The sequence below is a fragment of the Coregonus clupeaformis genome, unplaced genomic scaffold (genome assembly GCF_020615455.1).
Source record: "Coregonus clupeaformis isolate EN_2021a unplaced genomic scaffold, ASM2061545v1 scaf0016, whole genome shotgun sequence".
NCBI lineage: Eukaryota > Metazoa > Chordata > Actinopteri > Salmoniformes > Salmonidae > Coregonus > Coregonus clupeaformis.
The window spans coordinates 1,195,888-1,219,156 of NW_025533471.1; the positions used below are offsets into that span (position 1 = coordinate 1,195,888).

The following is a 23,269-nucleotide window of genomic DNA, read 5'->3' on the forward strand; positions in this document are numbered from 1 at the left end:
TGCATACATCCATCAGCGTACGTGCATGCGTCCTTGTGTGTGTGTGTGTGTGTGTGTGTGTGTGTGTGTGTGTATGTATGTGTGTATTTGTTGCGTGACGGAGTAGGTAGGTAGGGGGGAAGCGGGCATGCAGCACACAGGGCTACTCTAGGATGCTGGGAGAGTGGGCCCCTGCTCTGGCTCTTACCCATGGCTCGCAGCCTTTAATAGCCCACTATATTAGACTCTAATCTGCCTGATCCCAATTTAATGCGGCTCCCTCGGCCAGACGTGAGACGAATACTAAACAGGCGGCCATGCGCAGAGCGCTGAGCTGCAGTCCCCCCGGCCTCATTCAAGGGGGGTGTGTGTGTGCGTGCATGTGGGAGAGAGAAAGAGAGAAGAGAGAGAGCGAGAGGGGGTTCAGTATAAGTGCCAACCACTTCCTCCCTCTGAAACCGCACACAGAGGAAGGGGATGAAGGAAGGAGAAGATTGAGGATAGGAGTGGAGGGGGGATAAGGGAGAGGGGCTGGCTGCAAAGGGGTAATATGTTCATCAGGGCTTGTTTTTCAGGTCCTATGCTATGGCAGGTGTTCAATTATTGAACTTGCTGGTGATCTAACGCACAGTTCAGACGCCGAATTTATGGCGAGTGGAACTGAATAGAAATTAAGAGCGGGCTGGCACGGTTGAGTGCTTATTATGACATACTGATTGGTTTCATACAACCGCTCTCAACACTACAGTTGGTTTTGGGTCGAATTCAGGCATTACAGCGACCTCTTCTGTGTTAAAGAAATGACTAAGTTTATTGCACTAAAAAGGCAAAGACAAATCACACACCTGTGCAGCACGGAAGTTACTGTTTGAAACAGTGAATATGATCGGTTTACTGTGTCTCGGTTAACGTAATGTGTGTTCAGATTTCATAACTCCCTTTTACTAAGGAATAACAAAGCGTCTTCTCATCCCTTAAAAAAAACCATGAGGTATGTTAGCGATAGCGATATTACTGTGCAACGTAGACGTTCTATTTTCCCCCGAGATTGCAAAGTAATTCATATGTTGATGTAGTGCCCATCGGTTATGAATGTTTCAACCTCGGTGTTGAGAAGTCGTGTTTTTCGTCAGTTGCTGGTTTCAAAGATTACCAAAAACTACACTAACCATGAATACGCCTTTTAGCATTTCTGCCACCACAGAAACAGACCCTGGGTCTGTTCTAACACGTCCACCTGTGAATCCAAGGGGGATACACGCTTTTCACGCCATTTTGGTCGGTGGGCGGTGCTATAAGTAATGGTGGGCATAGATTTCAGTGGAATCCACACAGTCTCGAGAACAAGCCGAGCATTCGCTCATGTTCGGATCGTGGAATCTATTTAACACACCGCTAAGCTATAGAGTACAGTTTGGTTAAACTTAACTACAGTAATGGATGTTACTGTTTCATCAGGGAACCACAAAGATGAAGTAAATAAATGTAATCGCTGAATTCACATTATGTTTGCTATTTCATGCAGTCACAGAATAGAAAGAAGCTAAAGAAATTATTTTGTATTCAAATTTCATATTGTTTAAAGTTGAGAGATATCATTCACGCAAAGTAACGAGACTGGGTGCGTAAGTATGCCTCCAGGATAATATGGTAAAATTGGTCTCATGTGCAGGCCCTCAAACAAATAAATAAGACCAAGGACATCCAAAATCCATCAGATGAACATTATTTGCATTGAAGCCAGCAATGCAAATAATTAATCTCAGTGGTTGACAGGTATTATTGCATGTTGACTAACCAATCACAGTGAAATTAGATTAAATCTAGTCATGATCAGTTTCCTATATTTCATTCAGGTAAATTTAGTAGATTGACATTGTTTCTTGGCTAGCAAGCAAAACTTTACACATCTTTCATTTTTGGCAATGAAAAATGCAAAAAAAAGAGGGATCGCTGCTTTGGCATCAAATGAAGACAGCAAGAGAGGTGATCATCAGAGAATGGGGTATAACATGTAGCGACCAAATGAAGTTTCAGCTGGATAAATACATTATTCTTCAAAAAATCCAAGGCACTCTTGTGGAAAAGTTAAAAAGCCTTTATTTTAGCGGCTATTGCATAGTAAAAATAAAATATACACTAACGTATTGTGGCTCATAGGCCTTCTTCCGGGTGCACAGCAGTGACAGGTGAAATTAGTGATCAGAAATTAAATGTGAGTGGAGAATATTAACCAATAGATGAAGAGGAAATAAAGCAAAATTATGTACTAATGTGAAAGTGCAATTGTAAACTATAAGTATTAACCCACCATAGCTTAATTTATGAATGAGGTCCCAGGCGGAGGGAAGTATTAACCCACCATAGCTTAATTTATGAATGAGGTCCCAGGGTTACCGGTTGAGTGTGGATGTACATCGGACAGTCCTTGCGCTTTGAAACCCACGGCCACTGTGATGTATACCACCGATTCTGAGGCCATGATTGTGCTTCCGTTGTGGGTGTTGTAGCGAAGCAACCTTTATTTGCATGCAATTAACATATATTAATATGCATTACCATTTTTCCCTACACTGGAAGAACTGCTCTGCCGCGCTGCATTAAACAGAGGGGTGCTTCACCCACACCGCGCCCAAAGAGTGGCAGAGCCTGCCGAACTATTGTCAAAGGTCTGAAGAGGCGCACTTCCACTGCGTGGTTTCAGACGGCACTCTATCCACGCTATTCCAAAGAGAAAGTGACGTATTTTTTTGTTTGGTAAGGCGATGGAGCGGTGTTTGAACTAGGGCTAAGATATCTAAGTGTTATTGACAGTTATTGTCTTATGAGAGTAAAAATAGTTCCCATCATTCAATGAGTCTAAAATGAAAACCCAGATAAATATAGCAATTTATCATGTTGTTGATTCCAATAGCCATTCTCACTGATGATGGTTTTCAGTGAAATGTGAAATGTTTGTTTCCCCTTCCTCAGTTGTGTTCTCTGTGCACACACACACACACACACACACACACACACACACACACACACACACACACACACACACACACATGCACACACACACACACACACACACACACAACTGATGTAATGGAGATATGATGCCATGGAGCTTCTTCTCATAACCCCGGGGCATTATGGGTAAACAATAGGTTTTATTGGCCGACTGGCCCACACCTCCAACACCACAGTAGGACAAAAAACAAGGAAAGAAAGCAATAAACAATTTGCCTGGCTACCCCTCCACATCCCTCCGGCCAACTGATGTAGCTCAGTTGGTAGAGCATGGGTTCAATTCCCACGGTATGAAAAATAAAAATAATAATTTATGCACTCACTAACTGTAAGTCGCTCTGGATAAGTGACTAAAAAAATAAAATAATAATAAGTGAGTGGATCGGACTGAGGTGAATGCACACCTTACCTGTACAACTCTTTCTGAGACTAAGGCTGTCCTAATATGGACACCATTTAGCCCCACATCGGGCGCCAAAAACCAGCCAGGCTCTATCTGCAGTGCGACGGAATGGAGATGGCCGATGGGGGGATCGTTACCCGGGCCATAAAAGAGCCATTTACAGGACGGGGGGAGTGAGCAGGGAGTCAGTCAGAACAAAGTCTCTCCTCCTGCACCAACCGAGCCACGACGACACGGTCCTCCATGAATCACACTCGCATGATACGTGATGACTTAAACATAAAGGTTGGGGAATGGTTATAAAAAACCTACCCTTTTTCTGCAGTATCGTATGTGAATCAAAGGCATGGGGTGCATCCGAAATGGCACTCAATTTACTATATTGGTACCCTATTCACTATATAGTGTCAAAAGTATTGCACAATATAGGAAATAGGGTGCCATATCGAACACAACCATGGTGTGATACTAATTGCGTACAGGTTTGTGGCCTTGCTGTCATTAGCAAGGGTGTGTGACTTCTGAGTTTATATATCTTGGCTTATCGATCCTTATTCAGTACTCTCTCCATATAAAATGGGAGTAAATCTCTAAGCATCATAATAAATACCTGTAGTACCTGTAGTAGAAAAAAACGTTTGTTCAGAAAAACAATGTCAAATCAAAGTATTTCCATAATTGGACAAAACACCAAGAGCCACCATGTTTTGCTATTCCAAATTTTTTTCTCTGCCACTGTTTTTGTTGCGGAGCTTTTGGCAACCCACCCAGGGGGCAAAGGGGGCTAGAGGGGGGCGAGGAAGGGTGTAGGGAGGGGGTGAGGGGGGTGGCTCTATCTGTGTGTTCACCATGTTTGCCATCCTAATCAGTCCTGCCATATGCCCGGGCGCTTTATTAGGACCCAGTTTGTGGCAGGAACCACGCTGTGTCTGCTCTCGACAAGGCCCTCTCCCCCAGGCTACATGTCTGAAGCACACCCTGTGCAGGGGGCACACACACACATGCGCGCACACACAAATGCACGTACATGTACGCAAGCAAGCAAGCATGCACACGCACACAGAAACACACACGCGCACACACACACGCAAGCATGCACACACACACACACACACAGTGAGTTTAACGGCAGCCCCCACCTATGCATCTCAATGAATCCTCTCCTTTTTCTATTTGACTTCCTTCCCTCTGTCTTGTCCTCCCACCTCCCTTCTGTATTTCTCCCCCCTATTTAATTCTCGGTCTTTCCACTCTCTATTTCTCTCTCCTTCTTCCCTTGTCCATCCCAGGGGAGAACGACTGGAATTTCAAGGCTGACCGCGGTATTGCAGGCATTGTTAGCAAAACAGGATCTCCCTATTTTCCATAGTGAATGGAAAAATGTCAATCTTCGTGGTTAATCTTCGTGTAAATAAAAAAATGTTTCGAAGACAATCATGGTACCAATAATTGCTTCTAATACACCCGATGCATGTCCTTGAATTTATTATTTTAAGATCGCACACAGGAATTTAGTTGCTAATGGCAGCCTGCAGTACTCTGGTCTGCCTTCACCTTGAGTTACTCAAGGGGGGAAGCACTGAGCTAGCCTGCAACATCACTTCCTGGAGTAGCTCAAACTGCACATGTTATGTCTCCATGAGACTCCATCTTAACGGACTTCATTTGGCTTCAATGTCCTATTGAGTCTTCACATAGGAATGAACGGTGTCACGTGATTGATGGCTTTGTCCATTCATATATACAGTCATTGTTGGCCCATCCTCCCTCCATCACCTGCAATGCGGGATAGATGGGCAAAGCTTGCACAGGGTGCAGTGTCTGCTGTATAGAAAATCTGAAGTGTGTGTGTGTGTGCGTGTGTGTGCATGCACATATCTGCCTGCGTGCGTGTGTTCGCTGTCTCTGTCACAGTCCAATTGTAGAGAGCAAGTGGGCCCATGGGAGATGGAGGCAGTTGGGCTGGTATGTCACCTTCCTATCATCAGAGCGTGACACTTTCATTGATCCAGTTTTAAGCCAGTGTACTCTTTTCATGTTACTCATTTCAAGCTGTACTTTGTATTCACCATTCAAACTGTCCAGGCAGTTTACATCTATTCAGTCATATCAGCTGTGATTGGTAATGTTCCTGTGACTGACGTTATCGAAAGATGCTTACTTCCACAAGTGCCTAGTTCTCTGTATTCGTAACAACATCAAAATTAAAATCGCTGGTTAAACTCCCCCACGAATATCCTGCAGCCCTTCTTCTCTCAACCTTCTCAGTCAAGTCAAACGGTGAGGAACTAACCAGATATCGGACGGACAATGCCAATAAACAACAGGGCTCTGACACAAACACCTTTAACTCCTCCGTTGCGTGGCAATTTACCGCCAGCCCGCTTAACTCTCGAAGGGAAGCCATTTTAAGGAACACGGGTGGCTAGCTTTGCGCCATCAAACAGCGGTAGTCGTTAGGATGGCGGGAGCAGTCAGATGGGAGACTAAATGGCGGCGAGAGCTTCACAGCGGTGAAGGTAAACAGACTTTATGAAGCCTGTGAGCAGACATCCTGCATGGCGCCCCCAACCCAGGGCCCTGTCAAATTAAAAGCGTTCCCACGGTGTATGATATGAAATGCCTTTGCCTCGCTGCTGCGCCTCTATGCTCTATGGATGCACACATGCGTGTGCTCGCTAACATACAAACACACACACACACACACACACATACTCTCACATTCCTCGTTTTCCTGTGAATCCCTCCATCCACTGGAGCTCAATAAGTGGCAGCACACACACACACACACAGTCTCACATACAAACACAAATTAAATCATGGTGTAGACTTTACCATGAAATGCTTACTTACTAGCCCTGTCCCAACAATGCAGAGTTAAATATTAAGAAAATTAGCAAACAAAAACAGAAAAAAGTAACACAATAAATAAAATTAACGACGCTATGTCCTGTCTCAATGCAACACACTTGGGCAGATCAGCTTTAGAGAAGCTTTCAGCAAAGACCCACTACGGAGGAGAGTGATACACCACATGCAGGGCTTTGCACTGCAATTTGGGCCCATTTGAAAAAGGATGGCACAATGTCAACGGAAAGGAAAAAAAATCACATTTATTTACGGTTTAAAATAAATGTGTTATAACCAGTGTATATTTGGCCTTGTGTTTTAGGTTATTGTCCTGCTGAAAGGTGAATTTGTCTCCCAATGTCTGTTGGAAAGCAGACTCAACCAGGATTTTGCCTGTGATTAGCTCTATTCCATTTATTTTTATCCTAAAAAAAACTCCCTAGTCCTTGCCAATGACAAGCATACCCATAACATGATGCAGCCACCACCACACTTGAAAAATATTGAGAGTGGTACTCATTGATGTGATGTGTTGGATTTGCCCCAAACATAACGCTTTGTATTCAGGACATAAAGTGAATTTCTTTGCCAATTTTTTTGCAGTTTTACTTTATTGCCTTATTGCAAACAGGTATTTTGTACAGGCTTGCTTCTTTTCACTCTTTTTTATTCTGTACAGGCTTCCTTCTTTTAAGGTTAGTATTGTGGAGTAGCTACAATGTTGTTGATCCATCCTCAGTTTTTCCTATCACAGCCATTAAACTGTAACTGTTGGCCTCATGGTGAAATCCCTGAGCAGTTTCCTTCCTCTCCGACAACTGAGTTAGGAAGGACGCATGTACCTTTGTAGTGACTAGGTGTATCCAAAGTGTAATTAATAGCTTCACCATGCTTAAAGGGATATTCAATGTCTGCTTTTTCTTTACCCATCTACCAATAGGTGCCCTTCTTTGCGAGGCATTGGAACACCTCCCTCGAATCTGTATTTGAAATTCACTGCTCGACTGAGGTTCCTTACAGATAATTATATGTGTGGGGTACAGAGATGAGGTAGTCATTCAAAAATCTTGTTAAACACTATTATTCCACACAGAGTGAGCAACTTATTATTTGACTTGTTAAGCACATTTTTACTCATGAACTTTCAGACTTGCCATAACAAAGGGGTTGAATACTTATTGACGCAAGACATTTCTGCTTTTTATTTTTATTAATTTGTAACATTTTCTAAAAACATAATTCCACTTTGACATTATGGAGTATTGTGTGTAGGCCAGTGACATAAATACATTTAAATTCAGGCTCTAACACAACAAAATGTGGAAAAGGTTAAGGGGTGTGAAAACCTTCTGAAGGCACTGTAGGTTTCAAGTTCACTGCATGCATGTTAACCTCTTAATGTACAGAACATTTTCTCAATATCCCCACCCATGAACATGAAAATAGTTGGCACATTGATTCTGTGAGATACTGTATGTTCCTGTTTTCCTTGTGAAACAAGCAAACAAACAGTTAATCTAAGTTTTACTACAGTTTTACAAATCAAAACAATGTAGCTAAATTCTCCCCAACACACATTTCACTTACAACATCACAAAAACTGCCTCTCGTTCAACCTCTGAATTGATTCCATCTAAAAGTGGGCCGAACCTCCATCAGTTGGGCATAGTGGAGAGACCTCTGGAAAACAGACCGCCTGCTGGCTCGCTAATAAGACAAGCCCAATCCAGCAGTTCTTCATCGGGAGCTTCGTAACTCGTTAGGCTAATTACAGCTATCACACGTTGATTCTGCCAATAATAATTAAGCGACGACTCGTCAAAGACAGCTCCTCCGCACACAACAAACTCACTATCCAGGTCATTAGCGAAAATAACTGACGTGTGCACAAACATTAACAAGAGGGAAATGCTGCAAACTTCCTGGATAAATTACAGGGATGCTAATTCAAGCTCTGGTCTCACTTTGAAAACTTTCCAACCCCCAAATGGCGGTGGAGAATTGGAACAGTGCAGAACAGAGGAGGAGCAGCTTTTTTTGGATTGAGAATGTACAGTATTTGTTTCCCTTGCATCATTGACAGTAGTGGGAGGGAGTTGAGACAATGGATTTGGAGGCTACATTTGACTCATTGAACACATGCTTTAAAGTTGTGTTTCACAGTCTTTTATTAATTATAGCACAGTATTTTGTCATCAAGGCCATCCAAATATGAAAACAAGACAAATATGCAAGCATTCTGTCTTTAATCCAAGAAGTGTTCATCAATTGGCACAAACAGAATATGTTCATTTCTGATTTGATTTAACCCAAAATTAGTAGTTATACTGTATTCAATGTATGTGTCGAATTAGCTTTTGGCATTGCAGTAGTATGTGTTGTGTGTTGTGCTGCTGCATGGTGTGAGCGCACTACAGGAGATGATCAATAAACAGGTAGACAGGAAGCTATCTCCTCTGCCTGTGGATGTTTAGAATGTTGTAAGAACATTTAGAAGTGTCAAAGAGGATGAAAAGGCAACGTTTTGAAGCACATTTTTTGGTTTCAGTTTCATACCCTTCAAGTGGTAGGGTTAGCTATGTGTGTGGGTGCGTGCGTATTTATATGTGCATGCATATACTGTACATACGTTTGTGTGCGTGTGTGCGTGCATGTGTGTGTGTGTGAGCATGGCTGCGAGCCCGCCTGTGAGTGTGTGTTTTCAGGAGGGACTATAATGAGTGAACAGACAGTGTGGGCCTAGGGCTGAGTCTCTTTTCCAGCGCCCACAGCCCCCCTCAGGCTGGCTGCTCACATCAAAGAGAAACCTTGTATCTCAGAGGAGCTTAGAAATTCTGCCCCAGGCTTGGCGAGGCCTTCACAGCACTCGCCTGAGGGGCCTGAGCCGGCCAACCATGGGGTCAAGAGCACACTCAGAGAAGAGCAGTGGATAACCGTACTAGGGGAGAGCCAAGGAGCCAGGGCAGCGAGCCGAACAAAGAGCATGCAGTGTCATCATAGAGTTTGCTGAAGACGGTATAGGGGAGAAGATGTATTTTTCTTGGTAGCACGAAAATAGCGGTTTGTTGCTGGAGCATGATTTCTCATTGGGAGATTGCTGAACATATTACAAATGTCTGTGTTCTGTGAATAATTTACTTCATTAATAGATAATAAAAGCCCATTATGAAAGTACATTAATATTCAAGTGATGAGTTGGGAGAGGAGGGTGTTTTTCAGAATGTATGTTTAGTTTTCAGTTGGCAGCAACTGTCTATTCCCTTAATTACTCTTACAAGGACTTCCTAATTGCGATCCTGCACTTGAAAAGAGAATTCCTTACACGTTATGTACCACACAATAGGTTACAAAAACCCAGTGTCCTGAAGAAAATAGAGAAAACCAACCATCAGCGTGCTCAATCTTACCTTAGCATTGGGAGCGTGTACTGAATGTGTGTGTGTGTGTGTATGTGTGTGTGTGTGTGTGTGTGTGTGCGTGCATCCATGCGTGCCACTGCATGTTAACCCTAACCAAACAGCAGAGGACAGATGTCCTTTTTGATGCCTGATCGTTCTCAAGGTCTCCTCAAGGGAGTTTTGCCTTATCACTTTTTGGAGAGCTTAGTTTGAATGAATTAACAGAAATAATTTACGGTATATAGCACAAAAAATTACAGCATATATGCTTTGAGACCACGTCTTACCTGTAAACGGCCCGCTTGTCGGACTCCAGCTGGGCCTGGGGGTCAAGGGTCACACTGATGGGGGTGTTCCCAGCCTCCGAGGATGCTGGGATATGGACCTGCTGGGCCTTGGAGTTCTGTTGGGTGGTGCCCGTCATCTGAGGGCAGAGCAAACAGAACCACAGTGAAATACAATACATAGAATGGTAGCCCTGGTCCCAGATCTGTCAGTGCATTAGCTAACTCAGAACCACAGTCAACTGCATAGACTGGTAGCCTGGTCCCAGATCTGTATTTTCATTAGCCCTCTTCTGACTGGGCTTTCTACTTAGAAGACTGGGTTTGTGTTCCACTATCTCATCTCTAGCAGGCATGTACACACACACCTTATCAGATTCTGTTAACTACATGATAGTGGATAGACAACCAGCTTGATCTTTCCACATGGCCTATGAAAGATGAGCGTGTTATTTTGATGTGATGGTCTGGATGTGTACAATGCATCTCTTCAATCGTGTCCCCCCCCCCTCCCCCTCATCTCCTTTTCCCCCTCAGCCTTTGGAGAGAAGGGAATGGGTTCCCCCCCCCCCGTGTTGGTTTGGGGAGGAAGCATCTTAATCTCGGCTCCAAATGGGAAATAAATTAGCTTCTTCACACTTAACTGGCTCTCATTTGCATTTTGTTGCCAGCGCTGACTGTTGCTTTGGCGCTCTCCCCTGTCACTAATCCTCTGGGCGGAAGGAGACAGGGAGGGGGATGGTGAGGCTCTGATTGAACCTGCTTTACTTCCTTCTCTAGGATACTGCTTAGCTAGGATGAGGTTAAAGGGCAATTCCGCCACTCTTCATCCTCATATTCATTTTCTCCAGCATCATACCAGCGTCTACATATGTGAATATGGCGCGTTTCTATGGTCTGTGGTTAAAAAGATACGAGGAAAGGTCCTTTAAAATGCCTTTCTGTGACATCACAGGGTAGGATTAAAAGTAAGAAAAACATTTATTTTCAAAACCTGAACAAGTTTCTAGCTAGAGGGAGGGTATTTTCTTTCTCACCATGTTGTAGATATATAGTTCCTTGGCAGCAGCTAATAGGAATCCCTAATAAATACAAAAATAAATACAAAAATCTCATAGTGTTTGAAAATCATTGTTTTTAAAATGTTTTAACTTTGGGTGATGTTATCGGGTAGAATTATTTTACTAATATTTTTTTCTACAAAACATATAAAAGCACTGTTTTCACATATGTAGACACCGTTATTGTGTTGGAGATAATGAAAATGAGGTTGAAAAGTGGTGGATTTGCCCTGTTGTTCTAAGGCCCCGTGTAGCTCAGTTGGTAGAGCATGGCGCTTGCAATGCCAGGGTTGTGGGTTCGATTCCCATGGGGGCCCAGAATGAAAAAAAGTTATGCACTCACTAACTGTAAGTCGCTCTGGATAAGAGCGTCTGCTAAATGACAAAAAAAAGGGTCATTTTGTCTCCTAATGACGAAGGTTGAGATTGAGGTAGGGTAAACTGGTCCTAGATCTGCAGTTAGGTCTAGTATCTACTTCAAACTCTTATAAAAATGTTTGTTTGGAAGTGCATTTGACTAAAGACAAATAAAATACTGTAGAATGTTTTCTGTAAGGATTTTTCAATTGATTAACTACATTTAAATCCATTTCCTTAATTGACTGAAATGAAAACTGCTTTGACCCCAACCCTGAGCTGACCACTAGTGGTGTACTAACCTGTTGGCTCTCCTGGTACGATGGTGGAGGAACGCTCTGAGTGGCCATCATTGTCAGTGCTGGGGACACATGTTGCATCATGGGACAGATTCACATGGAGACCTGCAGGGGGACACAAACACACATGGTGTTAGGAGTACATTATCATGTAAACGTCAGGTGTTGGTAGAAGTGGCCTCTATCTGCGGGACCAGGGTCAGGGCCTGTATTCATAAAGCATCACAGAGTAGGAGAGCTACAGTTATGCATTTTAGACCATGATGAATAAGACTACATTGACAGGGGGGGACATGATCCTAGATCAACACTGGGAAGTGTTATGAATACCCAGGTATTTACCTAATCAGCTTTAGTGGGTGGTTTATCCTTGCTACTCTCACTTTTACCATGCTTGGTGCGTTTCTATGTATACCAAACAAAAATATAAATGCAACATGCAACAATTTCTAAGATTTTACTGAGTTACAGTTCATATAAGGAAATCAGTCAATTGAAATAAACGAATTAGGCCCTAATCTATGGATTTCACATGACTGGGAATACAGATATTCATCTGTTGGTCACAGATACCTTAAAAATAAGGTAGGGGCGTAGATCAGAAAACCAATCAGTATCTGTTGTGACCACCATTTTCCTCATGCAGCGTGACACATCTCCTTCGCATAGATCCAGAGCACGTCGATCCAGAGCATCCCAAACATGCTCAATGGGTGACATGTCTGGTGAGTATGCAGGCCATGGAAGAACTGGGACATTTTCAGCTTCCATGAATTGTGTACAGATCGTTGCGACATGGAGCCATGCATTATCATGCTGAAACATGAGGTGATGGCGGTGGATGAATGGCACGACAATGGGCCTCAGGATCTCGTCACAGTATCTCTGTGCATTCAAATTGCCATTTGATAAAATGCAATTGTGTTCATTGTCCGTAGCTTATGCCTACCCATACCATAACCCCACTGCCACTATGGGGCACTCTGTTCACAACATTGACATCAGCAAACCACTCGCCCACACAATATTTTTGTTCAGTGTACATTAATAAAATACTTGATTGTTTTGATTTAACAGGGTGATAACATATTTTATGAAAAACCTTTAAAAACCTTTTAATGACTTGAATAAATATGCCTATGTAGCAATTGTCAAATTTTGACAAAGCAGAAAACTCACTTCCACAAAATCCACAAAATGATTAACTTGCTGTACAGTATGTAAAATGCATATTGTGTTGAGAATGAGTGAGCAGCAGTTGTCTGGTTTATTACTGCACCAGACAGCCACCAGGTGCTGCTATGACTAAGTAATGGGAGAGGGGAAATCTCTCTCTCTCTCTCTCTCTCTCTCTCTCTCTCTCTCTCTCTCTCTCTCTCTCTCTCTCTCACATATGATACATTGTAAAATGCAAAAACAACCAAAATGTAGACCTGCACAACATAGTGCAAAAGCAACGCAAAAATGGACCTACAACAGATGTAACATCACAGAACAGGTGACATTATAATAAGACTCAACAACATAACACACAGTAAGGGATCAGTGCCCTTGTTTTCCCCATGTAGTGGATGGTAGGTTATAGTTATGAAACCAAGCCAATCAGTGTCCAATTAAAGCTCCAGTCAGTGGACTAATTGCTATCGTCCAGAGCTGGAGGAGTCCCGCAGGGTTGTATACTGTACCTGATGGAGTTATAGGGTCTCTGGAGTTAACACATGCATTCGCACACACACACCCACCACACACACAGACACTATTCCCATGTAACGCACAACATCAGTGAAACAGCATGTCTAGTCATGAGCATGAAGGTCCCTTTGGATGGTAGGGTATGAATCACATTCATTGCTGGTGTGGTTACAGGAAGATTGGGAGTGGTACTGTGGAATAGATGATACAGTATTTGTCATCCTTACTAAGAAGTCTGAACTTGAAAGGTATAATTGTTAACAGCCAGAGGGGTCTAGGAGTTAAATCAGATTGAGATTGTGAGTCATACCAAAAAAAGGCTAGACACAGGGAGTCGCATTGGACTGAACCATTTCAACTCTATTTTACAGACAGAAAGGGCAAGAACAGGGCACAAATACCCATGCTTCCATGCAAATAACTGAGACATTATGACATGTACTTTAAAAAATAGCCATACAGATGTAGGATCTTAATTTGAGCCAGTTTGCCACAGTAGGAACATAATCTTGCAGCAACAGGAAATGTGAATTATTATGTGGATTTTATTTACGCCTAATGGACATTTTTGTAGGGGTTGATACATGTTTCATAAGGGAAAATCAAATAATTTACAAACCTCAAATACACTACAAGTTTAAAATTTCCTGCATTGCAGGAAAGTTCTTCTGCAACAGGGTGGTCAAATTCAGATCCTACATCTGTATATTATACCCAGTCACCATTTGCCTAAATAATTCCCCTGCTCTACTCTGAATAGAAACAGTCTTTGAGTTTGAGGGGACACAAGTGCACAAGACAGCACAAGGACCCAGACAGCCAGACAAGAGAGGAAGTGATGCGAACGGCTTCTCATCTCTCCCCCAGACACAGACAAGGAGACACAGATGACAGGCGTGCTCCACCAGTGAGCTCATCCCATCCTATCCTAGGACACGGGCCTGGCACCAACGTGTGTGGAAAAGTGCCGGGGAGGCTCTAAAACACAACCACCCCTCAACTCAGCCAGCCCCCCACTTAACTCAAAACAGCTTTTAACACAACATCTTGCTAATGAAATTATTAACCCTCCATCGACACCTATGTCCTCCAAATCGTTCGTATCTCACCTCACATCTTCTAAGGCATTTTTGTACAACCACCCCCAGATTGGATCCTGGCTCTGAAATTGCATATTTTAGTTCATCCGACGAGCTCCAGTCCAAATCATACAAATTGAGGATGATGTGTGTGTGAGAGTGTGATTTGTATACTGATTTCTCTCCTGGCTTGTGTTCTCGTTCCAAGTGGTTTCACCTAAAAGGCATCTCCTCTCTTATCGGTCTTCATTTTAATTGCAAATGCAGGGTTGGTAATTAAATGGAAAATTGCACATTAATTGATGAGACTAAAAGATAAAGCAATTCCAATTATTGCACAGTACTTTAAGTGGCCTCTCAAGTCTCCAAGTAGGCTACCTAACACAACCACATTACATGCACCCGCAAATACACACACACACATACATGTGCGCACACACACACACACACACACACACACACACACACACATACAGGGGGACAACAAAGGGGCCAAATAACAAAACCTGTATTTTTATCAGGTCAAATATAACACCCAAATAGACAACAAAACTTTCCTTGTAGAATGGTAGGGACACATTTTCCCCTGTCCCAAAGCAGCACAGTAAGTAATTCCACTTTAAGACGAAACCCTCACTGGACCAACTAAGAGGAATATGGCTACACCATAAACCACTAAGTACGTGCCAGTTGTTTCAGGACCCAATGTAGGAAAGGTTATGTGTTTAACAAAGAGCACACCACAAATATTTCCATTCTAAACCGTAAAATCGGCCTACATCATATTGACTCAAAGCCAGTCAGTGGCCTAACCACAGTTTGACACCATTTACCCTTAGTATTGATAGAAAATCCATATCTGGTCACATTTGATGTGATTAAGTCCTATACCATCCACACTTGACTTAATCACATCACATCCTACTGTATACCAACCACACCTTCACCAATCCAACCATTTCAGATCTGTGATTACTTAAAGAAAAGTAGGAAGGAATTAATGCATTTCGAACAGGGCACATGTCTAACAATGTGGCAGGAACGTTAGGTTCGATCGATGAGCCATAACAGGAGGCCTCCTGCTCCTTGAGAGCCCTGGCTGAGGAAAGGCAAAAGATGTCATCGATATTTCTTGACATGACCTCGGACAACAATCGTTAGCTCCTGGGCCCGGGCTATTGATGAGGCTGGCTGGGGAGGGTGAAAGCACTGCAGTGTCTAGCTGCTCATGTAGCTGGCTGGCTCTGAATTTCTCGGTTTCTGCGTCTTACTCACTATGACTGCAAACAGATAAATATAGTAATGTACTGTATATCACACTCTTTGTCACACTCTCTCTTTCTCTATCTCGTTTCCTCTAAAACTTGCGCCCAACACGTACACACACACCACCACACACACAAACACACACATACACACGCACACATTCCTGTTCCTCTTTTGATAATACTGAGCCAGTGTCAGGTTTCTACCAAATGTCAGCCGCAGTTTTTTTTTTTTTTTTTTTAACAATTAACTCCCCCACCAAACACAAACAGTTAAATAAGAAGTGTTAGTAAGAAATTAGCCTGAATGTTGGAAGTGCAAAGACCTCTCCATTGACGTATCTGACACACAGCGATTGGGCACTCTTGAACACAGCTCTGCTAGGTTTCCCAGCAAACAGAAAACAGGTGATGCCTGCAGTCAAGGGAATGTGCTCAGATGAGTGTTTACAGCGCACACACACTTCATCCAAATACTCTCACGAGTGGCCTTACTAAAAAGTCTGGTAAAGAAACCATGTGTTCGAGGATGTTGCACGATTCTTTCCAACACACACATACTGACAAACTATCAACAGCATAACACAGATTTACTTCAAGATCGATCCCACATATGATTGCTTCATGCTGTTCAATGCCTGACTTAGAGACTGACCCTTGTTGGTTTTCTCATTCTCCGATGTTAAGAACATGTCGGAATGTGGCAGTTTAAAATTGATTTTGTCGTTGGTGCGCCACGCTCTGATTTCAATTGCGCATTCTGGATCATGAAGGAGAAAACCACTGAGAGACTACAACCACAACATTTGCTTGAACCAAAGGGCTGCCATTTCCAAAATTGAAATCCCCCCCTAACCCTAACCTTAACCCTAACCCTAACCCTAACCTTAACCCAAAAACCTAACCTTAACCCTAACCATAAAACTAACCCTAGCTCCTAACCCTAACCCTTAACGTAATTCTAACCCTAACACTAATTCTAAACTTAACCCTTAACCCCCTAGAAATAGCATTTGATTTTGTGGGGACTAACAAAATGTCCCCAGTTGGTCAAATTTCTGTTTGTTTACTACTCTTGTGGGGACTTCTGGTCCCCACAAGAGTAGTTAAACACGTCCACACACACCCACCCACACACCCACACACACACACACACACACACACACACACACACACACACACACACACACAAACTGTGGAGGTAATAACTCAGAAGCCCAATGTGGATGGTTTTGATGCTGTGGCTTGGTGAAAGACACTCATAGACATTGTTATAAACATAAGTTCAGCAGAGGTCACTGCACAGATACTGCTTTGGGAGAGACTCTTTGTTGCAGATTGATTTGTTTTTGTTACACATTGATTTATTTTGTCTTCACCCCCGATGGTGAAATTGTATTGATGAATCCAGCAAAGAACGGTAGAAGTTAATTAACTCATGTCTGACAAGTTTGCATACTGCCATAGTGTCCATTGAATGTTGGGTAACACTATCTATGAACTACCTGTTTATAATGCCACATAGTGCAATCCAAGGCTTCTTATAAGCATTCATAATAGCTCACAGCTTTCAACAGCTTTTATAAATGTATTAAGGCTATAGATTCATTCATGCATCAAACAAATAGCATAATGCATTATAAAGATGAATAGTTCCTTATAAGACCCTATATGAACGCACGAGTGCATATAATGCGGTTTTAAGTCAGGTGACTCACAGAAAGTTTTTCTGAATGTTCACTTCCCACCCTTTCATACAAACCAGACAAAATGACCTTGAATGATAAATGCTACTTCCTAATGACATAGTTCTTTAGTAGATTTTGTGATAATGTCCTTCATACATTTAAATGTGCCACATAAACATAAAAAACACACTACCATTTCCCAGGAGTATTTTCCGTCCACATACAACAGCATCAGTCGCCCAATCTGACTCCAATTCTTGTTTTCTTTGTATTTATGCAAATTATTGTTTGGATATTACAGATTCAGATGTGATTGCATTCTGTCCTGCTTTTTAAAATGAGATTAAAGACTCGACTATGGATGTTGATGAGACTACTACAGTGTGGTGAAATTTGTGTAATTCCCTAAAGGCGAATGGTTCGCATGCAAATAACCTTATTAGCATATCTAAAAGCTGTTATTATAATTAGGTTGTTTTTTTTCTAAATAGGGTACACATACCCTGGGATGAAAAGGAGAGGAATATACATGTTTCACACAAAATTGCAAAACCTAAAAACTGTATAAACTGTATAAAATCTGGATAAAGTGTAGATGCACGTTCAACAAGGGAAAAAATTCACGAATGTTAGCTAACATTAATAATAATAAATGATCGGATTTATATAGTGCCTTTCCACCTACAGTAGGTGCTCAAAGTGCTTTACATAGTCTGGGGGGAACATTCACCTCTTCCACCACCAATATGTAGCACTCACTTGGGTGATGCACGACAACCATTTTTTGTGCCAAAAAGCTCACCACACATCATTTATCAGGGTGGAGAGGTGAGGAGTGATATATGCCAATTAGGAACGAGGGGGATGATTACGTGGCCATGATGGAATGGGGCCAGGTTAGGAATTTAGCCATGACACCGGGGTTAACACCCATACTCTTACGATAAGTGGCATGGGATTTTTTATGACCAAAGAGAGGCAGGACACCCATTTAATGTCCCATCCGAAAGACAGCACCCTACACAGGGCAATTTCCCCTTCACTGCCCTGGAGCATTGGGATCTCCTTAGACCAAAGGGATGAGTTCCCCCTACTGGCCCTCCAACACCACTTCCGAAATTCAGCTCAGGTGCATCCTGTTTCCATTGATCATCCTTGAGATGTTTCTACAACTTGACTGGAGTCCACCTGTTGGAAATTCAATTGATTGGACATGATTAGGAAAGGCACACACCGGTCTATTTAAGGTCAGGGAGGTGACAGAGCTCCAGAGTTCCTCTGTGGAGATGGGAGAACCCGATCGAACATCTCAGGAGAGACCTGAAAATAGCTGTGCAGCAATGCTCCCCATCCAACCTGACAGAGTTTGAGAGGATCTGCAGAGAAGAATAGGAGAAACTCCCCAAATACAGGTGTGCCAAGCTTGTAACGTCATACCCCAAGAAGACTCAATGCTGTAATCGCTGCCAATGGTGCTTCAACAAAGTACTGAGTAAAGGGTCTGAATACTTATGTAAATGTGATATTTCCGGTTTTTAAATTTAATAAATTAGCAAAAATGTCTATAAACCTGCTTTTGCTTTGTCATTATGGAGTATTGTGTGTTGATTGATTGTCACGATGTTAGAAATGGTGTGGTGTGGAATCAGGCGCAGAAGCAGAGAGACAGTCCAACAAGACTTTACTGGAGAGTGCAAAATAAATCCAAAAACAGCCAGAGGCCAAAAGACGCACACAGGCGTCAAAACACGAGCGCACAACACAGGGCGCAAAACTCTCCTCAACCGAGGAGGAAGCTAACTAGCAAATGGCGTGCCGAAACACGGGTAACGCACAAACACCTGGCACAAAACAATTACACACAACACTACACTAACAACAAGGAAACTAAATAGGGTGCTTAATGAGACATAACACAAGACAGGTGTGGCTAACAGACAAAACTAATCAAACAGGAAACATGGAGCGGTGGCAGCTAGTACTCCGGAGACGACGACCGGCGAAACCCGCCCGAACAAGGAGGAGGAGCTGCCTCGGCCGAAACCGTGACAGTACCCCTCCCTTGACGCGCGGATCCAGCCGCGCGCCACCTCCGGCCTCGGGGACGCCCAGGAGGACGCGGAGCAGGGCGCGTAGGATGACCACGATGGAATTCGGTCATCAGGGACGGATCCAGAATGTCCCTCCTCGGCACCCAGCACCGCTCCTCCGGACCGTACCCCTCCCACTCCACGAGATATTAAAGACCCCCCATCCGGCGTCTCGAATCCAGGATGGTCCGAACAGTGTACGCCGGAGCCCCCTCGATCTCCAACGGGGCGGAGGGAGTCTCCTCAATCTCGAAGTCCTGGAGTGGACCAGCTACCACCGGCCTGAGGAGAGACACATGGAATGAGGGGTTAATATTCTTGTAATCAATAGGTAGTTCTAACCTGTAACACACCTCATTCAATCTCCTCAGGACTTTAAAAGGCCCCACAAACCGCCGACCCAGCTTCCGGCAGGGCAGGCGGAGGGGTAGGTTTCTGGTTGAGAGCCAGACTCGATCTCCAGGTGCGTACACTGGCCCCTCACTGCGGTGTAGGTCGGCGCTCGTCTTTTGTCGACGTATGGCACGCTGCAGATGGACGTGAGCAGCGTTCCACGTCTCCTCCGAGCGCCTTACCCACTCATCCACAGCGGGGGCCTCGATCTGGCTCTCATGCCACGGTGCCAGAACCGGCTGGTACCTAATACACACTGAAAAAGGGGTTAGTCTAGTGGAGGAGTGGCGGAGAGAGTTCTGTGCCATCTCAGCCCAGGGCACATATCTCGCCCACTCCTCCGGCCGGCCCTGACAATATGACCTCAGAAACCTACCCACATCCTGGTTGACTCTTTCGACCTGCCCATTGCTTTCCGGGTGGTAACCCGAGGTAAGGCTCACCGAGACCCCCAAACGTTCCATAAATGCTCTCCAGACTCTGGAGGTAAACTGGGGGCCTCGATCGGACACTATATCCTCGGGTACCCCGTAATGCCGGAAGACGTGAGTGAATAGAGCCTCAGCGGTCCGTAGGGCAGTAGGAAGACCCGGCATGGGAAGGAGACGACAGGCCTTAGAGAACCGATCCACAACGACCAGGATGGTGGTATTCCCCTGTGAGGAGGGAAGATCGGTAACAAAATCCACCGATAGGTGAGACCAGGGTCGTCGTGGAACGGGCAGGGGCTGTAATTTACCCCTGGGCAAGTGTCTGGGTGCCTTACACTGGGCACACACTGAGCAGGAGGAGACATAAACCCTCACATCCCTGGCTAACGTTGGCCACCAGTACTCGTACTAAGGCAGTGCACCGTCCGACCAATACCCGGATGTCCAGAGGAGGGAGACGTGTGAGCCCAATAAATCAACCGATCCCGGACCTCGAGCGGGACGTACGTCCGACCCACCGGACACTGTGGAGGACTAGGGTCGGGCACGTAACGCCCGCTCGATCTCCGCATCGACCTCCCACACCACCGGTGCCACCAGACAAGACTCCGGTAGTATGGGAATGGACTCCACGCACCTCTCCTCCGCGTCATACCGGCGGGACAGAGCATCTGCCTTCCCGTTCTGGGACCCAGGGATGTAAGTGATCTTAAACACAAACCGGGCGAGAAACATAGTCCATCGAGCCTGGCGAGGATTCAGTCTCCTAGCTGCCCGAATGTATTCCAGGTTACGGTGATCGGTCAGAATGAGAAAAGGGTGCTGAGCCCCTCAAGCCAATGCCTCCACACCTTTAGGGCCTGTACTACGGCTAACAGCTCCCTGTCCCCTACGTCATAATTCCGCTCCGCCGGACTGAGCTTCTTAGAATAAAAAGCACAGGGGCGGAGCTTAGGTGGTGTACCCGAGCGTTGAGATAGAACGGCCCCAATACCGGCCTCAGACGCGTCCACCTCAACTTGGAAAGGTAAAGTGGGATCCGGGTGCGCCAACACCGGAGCCGAGGTAAACAGGTCCTTCAGTCTCCCAAAAGCCCTGTCCGCCTCAGCCGACCACTGCAAGCGCACCGGACCCCCCTTCAGAAGAGACGTAATGGGAGCTGCCACCTGTCCAAAACCCCGGATAAACCTCCGGTAGTAATTCGCAAAACCCAAAAACCGCTGCACCTCTTTAACCGTCGTTGGGGTTTGCCAATTACGCACGGCGGACACTCGGTCCACCTCCATTCTCACCCCTGACGCAGACAACTGGTAACCCAAAAAGGAAACTGACTCCTGAAAGAACAGACATTTCTCAGCCTTGACATACAGGTCATGCTCCAACAGTCTCCTCAATACCCTGCGCACCAGGGCTACATGCTCGGCCCGAGTAGGACTGTACACCAGAATATCATCGATGTACACCACCACTCCCTGCGTCTGCATGTCCCGGAAAATTTCATCTACAAACGATTGGAAGACTGATGGAGCATTCATTAACCCATATGGCATGACGAGATACTCGTAATGGCCGGAGGTAGTACTAAATGCTGTCTTCCACTCATCGCCCTCCCCTAATGCGCACCAAATTATATGCGCTCCTGAGGTCCAATTTTGTGAAGAATCGTGCCCGCGTAATGACTCCGTCATAGTCCCAATCAGCGGAAGTGGATAACTATATTTAACAGTCACCTGATTGAGACCGCGGTAGTCAATACACGGACGCAGACCTCCATCCTTCTTCTTCACAAAAAAGAAGCTCGAGGACGCGGGAGAAGTAGAGGTCCGTATGTATCCCTGTCTCAGAGACTTCGGCAATGTAAGTTTCCATTGACCTTTTCTCCTCCTGTGACAAAGGATACACATGGCTCCGCGGGAAGCGCGGCTCCTGTCTGGAGGTCTATCGCACAATCCCCCTGTCTATGAGGTGGCAATCGTGCCGCTCGGGACTTACTAAACACGAGTGCCAAATCCTCATACTCAGGAGGAATGTGCAGTGCTGGCATCTGGTTCGGACTTTCCACCGAGGTCGCCCCTACGGAAACACCCAGACATAACCCCTCACACTGAGCAGACCACCCTTTAAGAGCCTTCTCTCGCCACTAAATAGTAGGATCATGGGTAGTCAACCAGGGAAGCCCCAGTACCACCGGATACGCAGGAGAGTCAATCAGATAGAGTTGAATCATCTCCTCATGACCCCCTGCGTCATCATCCTAAGTGGCGCTGTGAGCTCCCCAATCCACCCAGATCCTAACGGACGACTATCTAAGGCATGTACGGGAAAGGCTTATCGACTGGAAGGAGGGGAATCCCTAACTTAACACAGAATTTACGATCTATAAAATTCCCAGCTGCGCCTGAATCGACTAGCGCCTTATGCTGGGAACGAGGTGCAACCTGTGGAAAACAAACAGGTAATGTAAAGTGGACGACAGAAAGCTCTGGGTAAGTAGGGCGCCTACTCACCTGGGAGGACTCCCCACTGTATGGCCTGCCATCTCCCTCCTCAGAGGACCCTCCCCAGCACCTAGCCGCGGTGTGCCCTCCGCGGCCACACCTGGTGCAGGAGACTGCCCCCCTCGGGTTCCTACCTCGTCTCCCTCTAGCGCCAGCCCCTCCAAGCTCCATCGGACTCTGCTCGGAGGCGCTGGAGGGTGGAATGGGAGGCCCCCATCTGGGACGTCCGCGAGTCGTGAGTAGGTTGTCCAGACGAATAGCCATGTCCACAAGCTGGTCGAACGTTAATGTAGCGTCCCTACACGCTAACTCCCTGCGGACGTCCTCCCTAAGGCTACACCTAAAGTGGTCTATGAGGGCCTTCTCATTCCACCCCGCATCAGCCGCTAGAGTCCGGAACTCCAGCGCAAACTCTTGAACGCTCCTCATCCCCTGTCGGAGGTGGAATAGACGTTCCCCGCCGCTCTTCCCTCTGGTGGATGGTCAA

General features: G+C 45.0%; 1 protein-coding gene across 1 annotated transcript in view; it reads right to left on the minus strand.

Moving 5' to 3' along the window:
- The window catches only part of pknox2 (pbx/knotted 1 homeobox 2), a 90,800-nt gene that overhangs the window by 27,208 nt on the left and 40,323 nt on the right, over positions 1-23,269 (minus strand). The window contains exons 3-4 of the mRNA XM_041886363.2: positions 11,650-11,751; positions 9,933-10,069 (exon numbers count right to left, since the gene is read on the minus strand). Coding sequence (XP_041742297.1) covers positions 9,933-10,069; positions 11,650-11,730 — 218 coding nt within the window. The 5' untranslated portion in view covers positions 11,731-11,751. The remainder of the gene's footprint in view (positions 1-9,932; positions 10,070-11,649; positions 11,752-23,269) is intronic.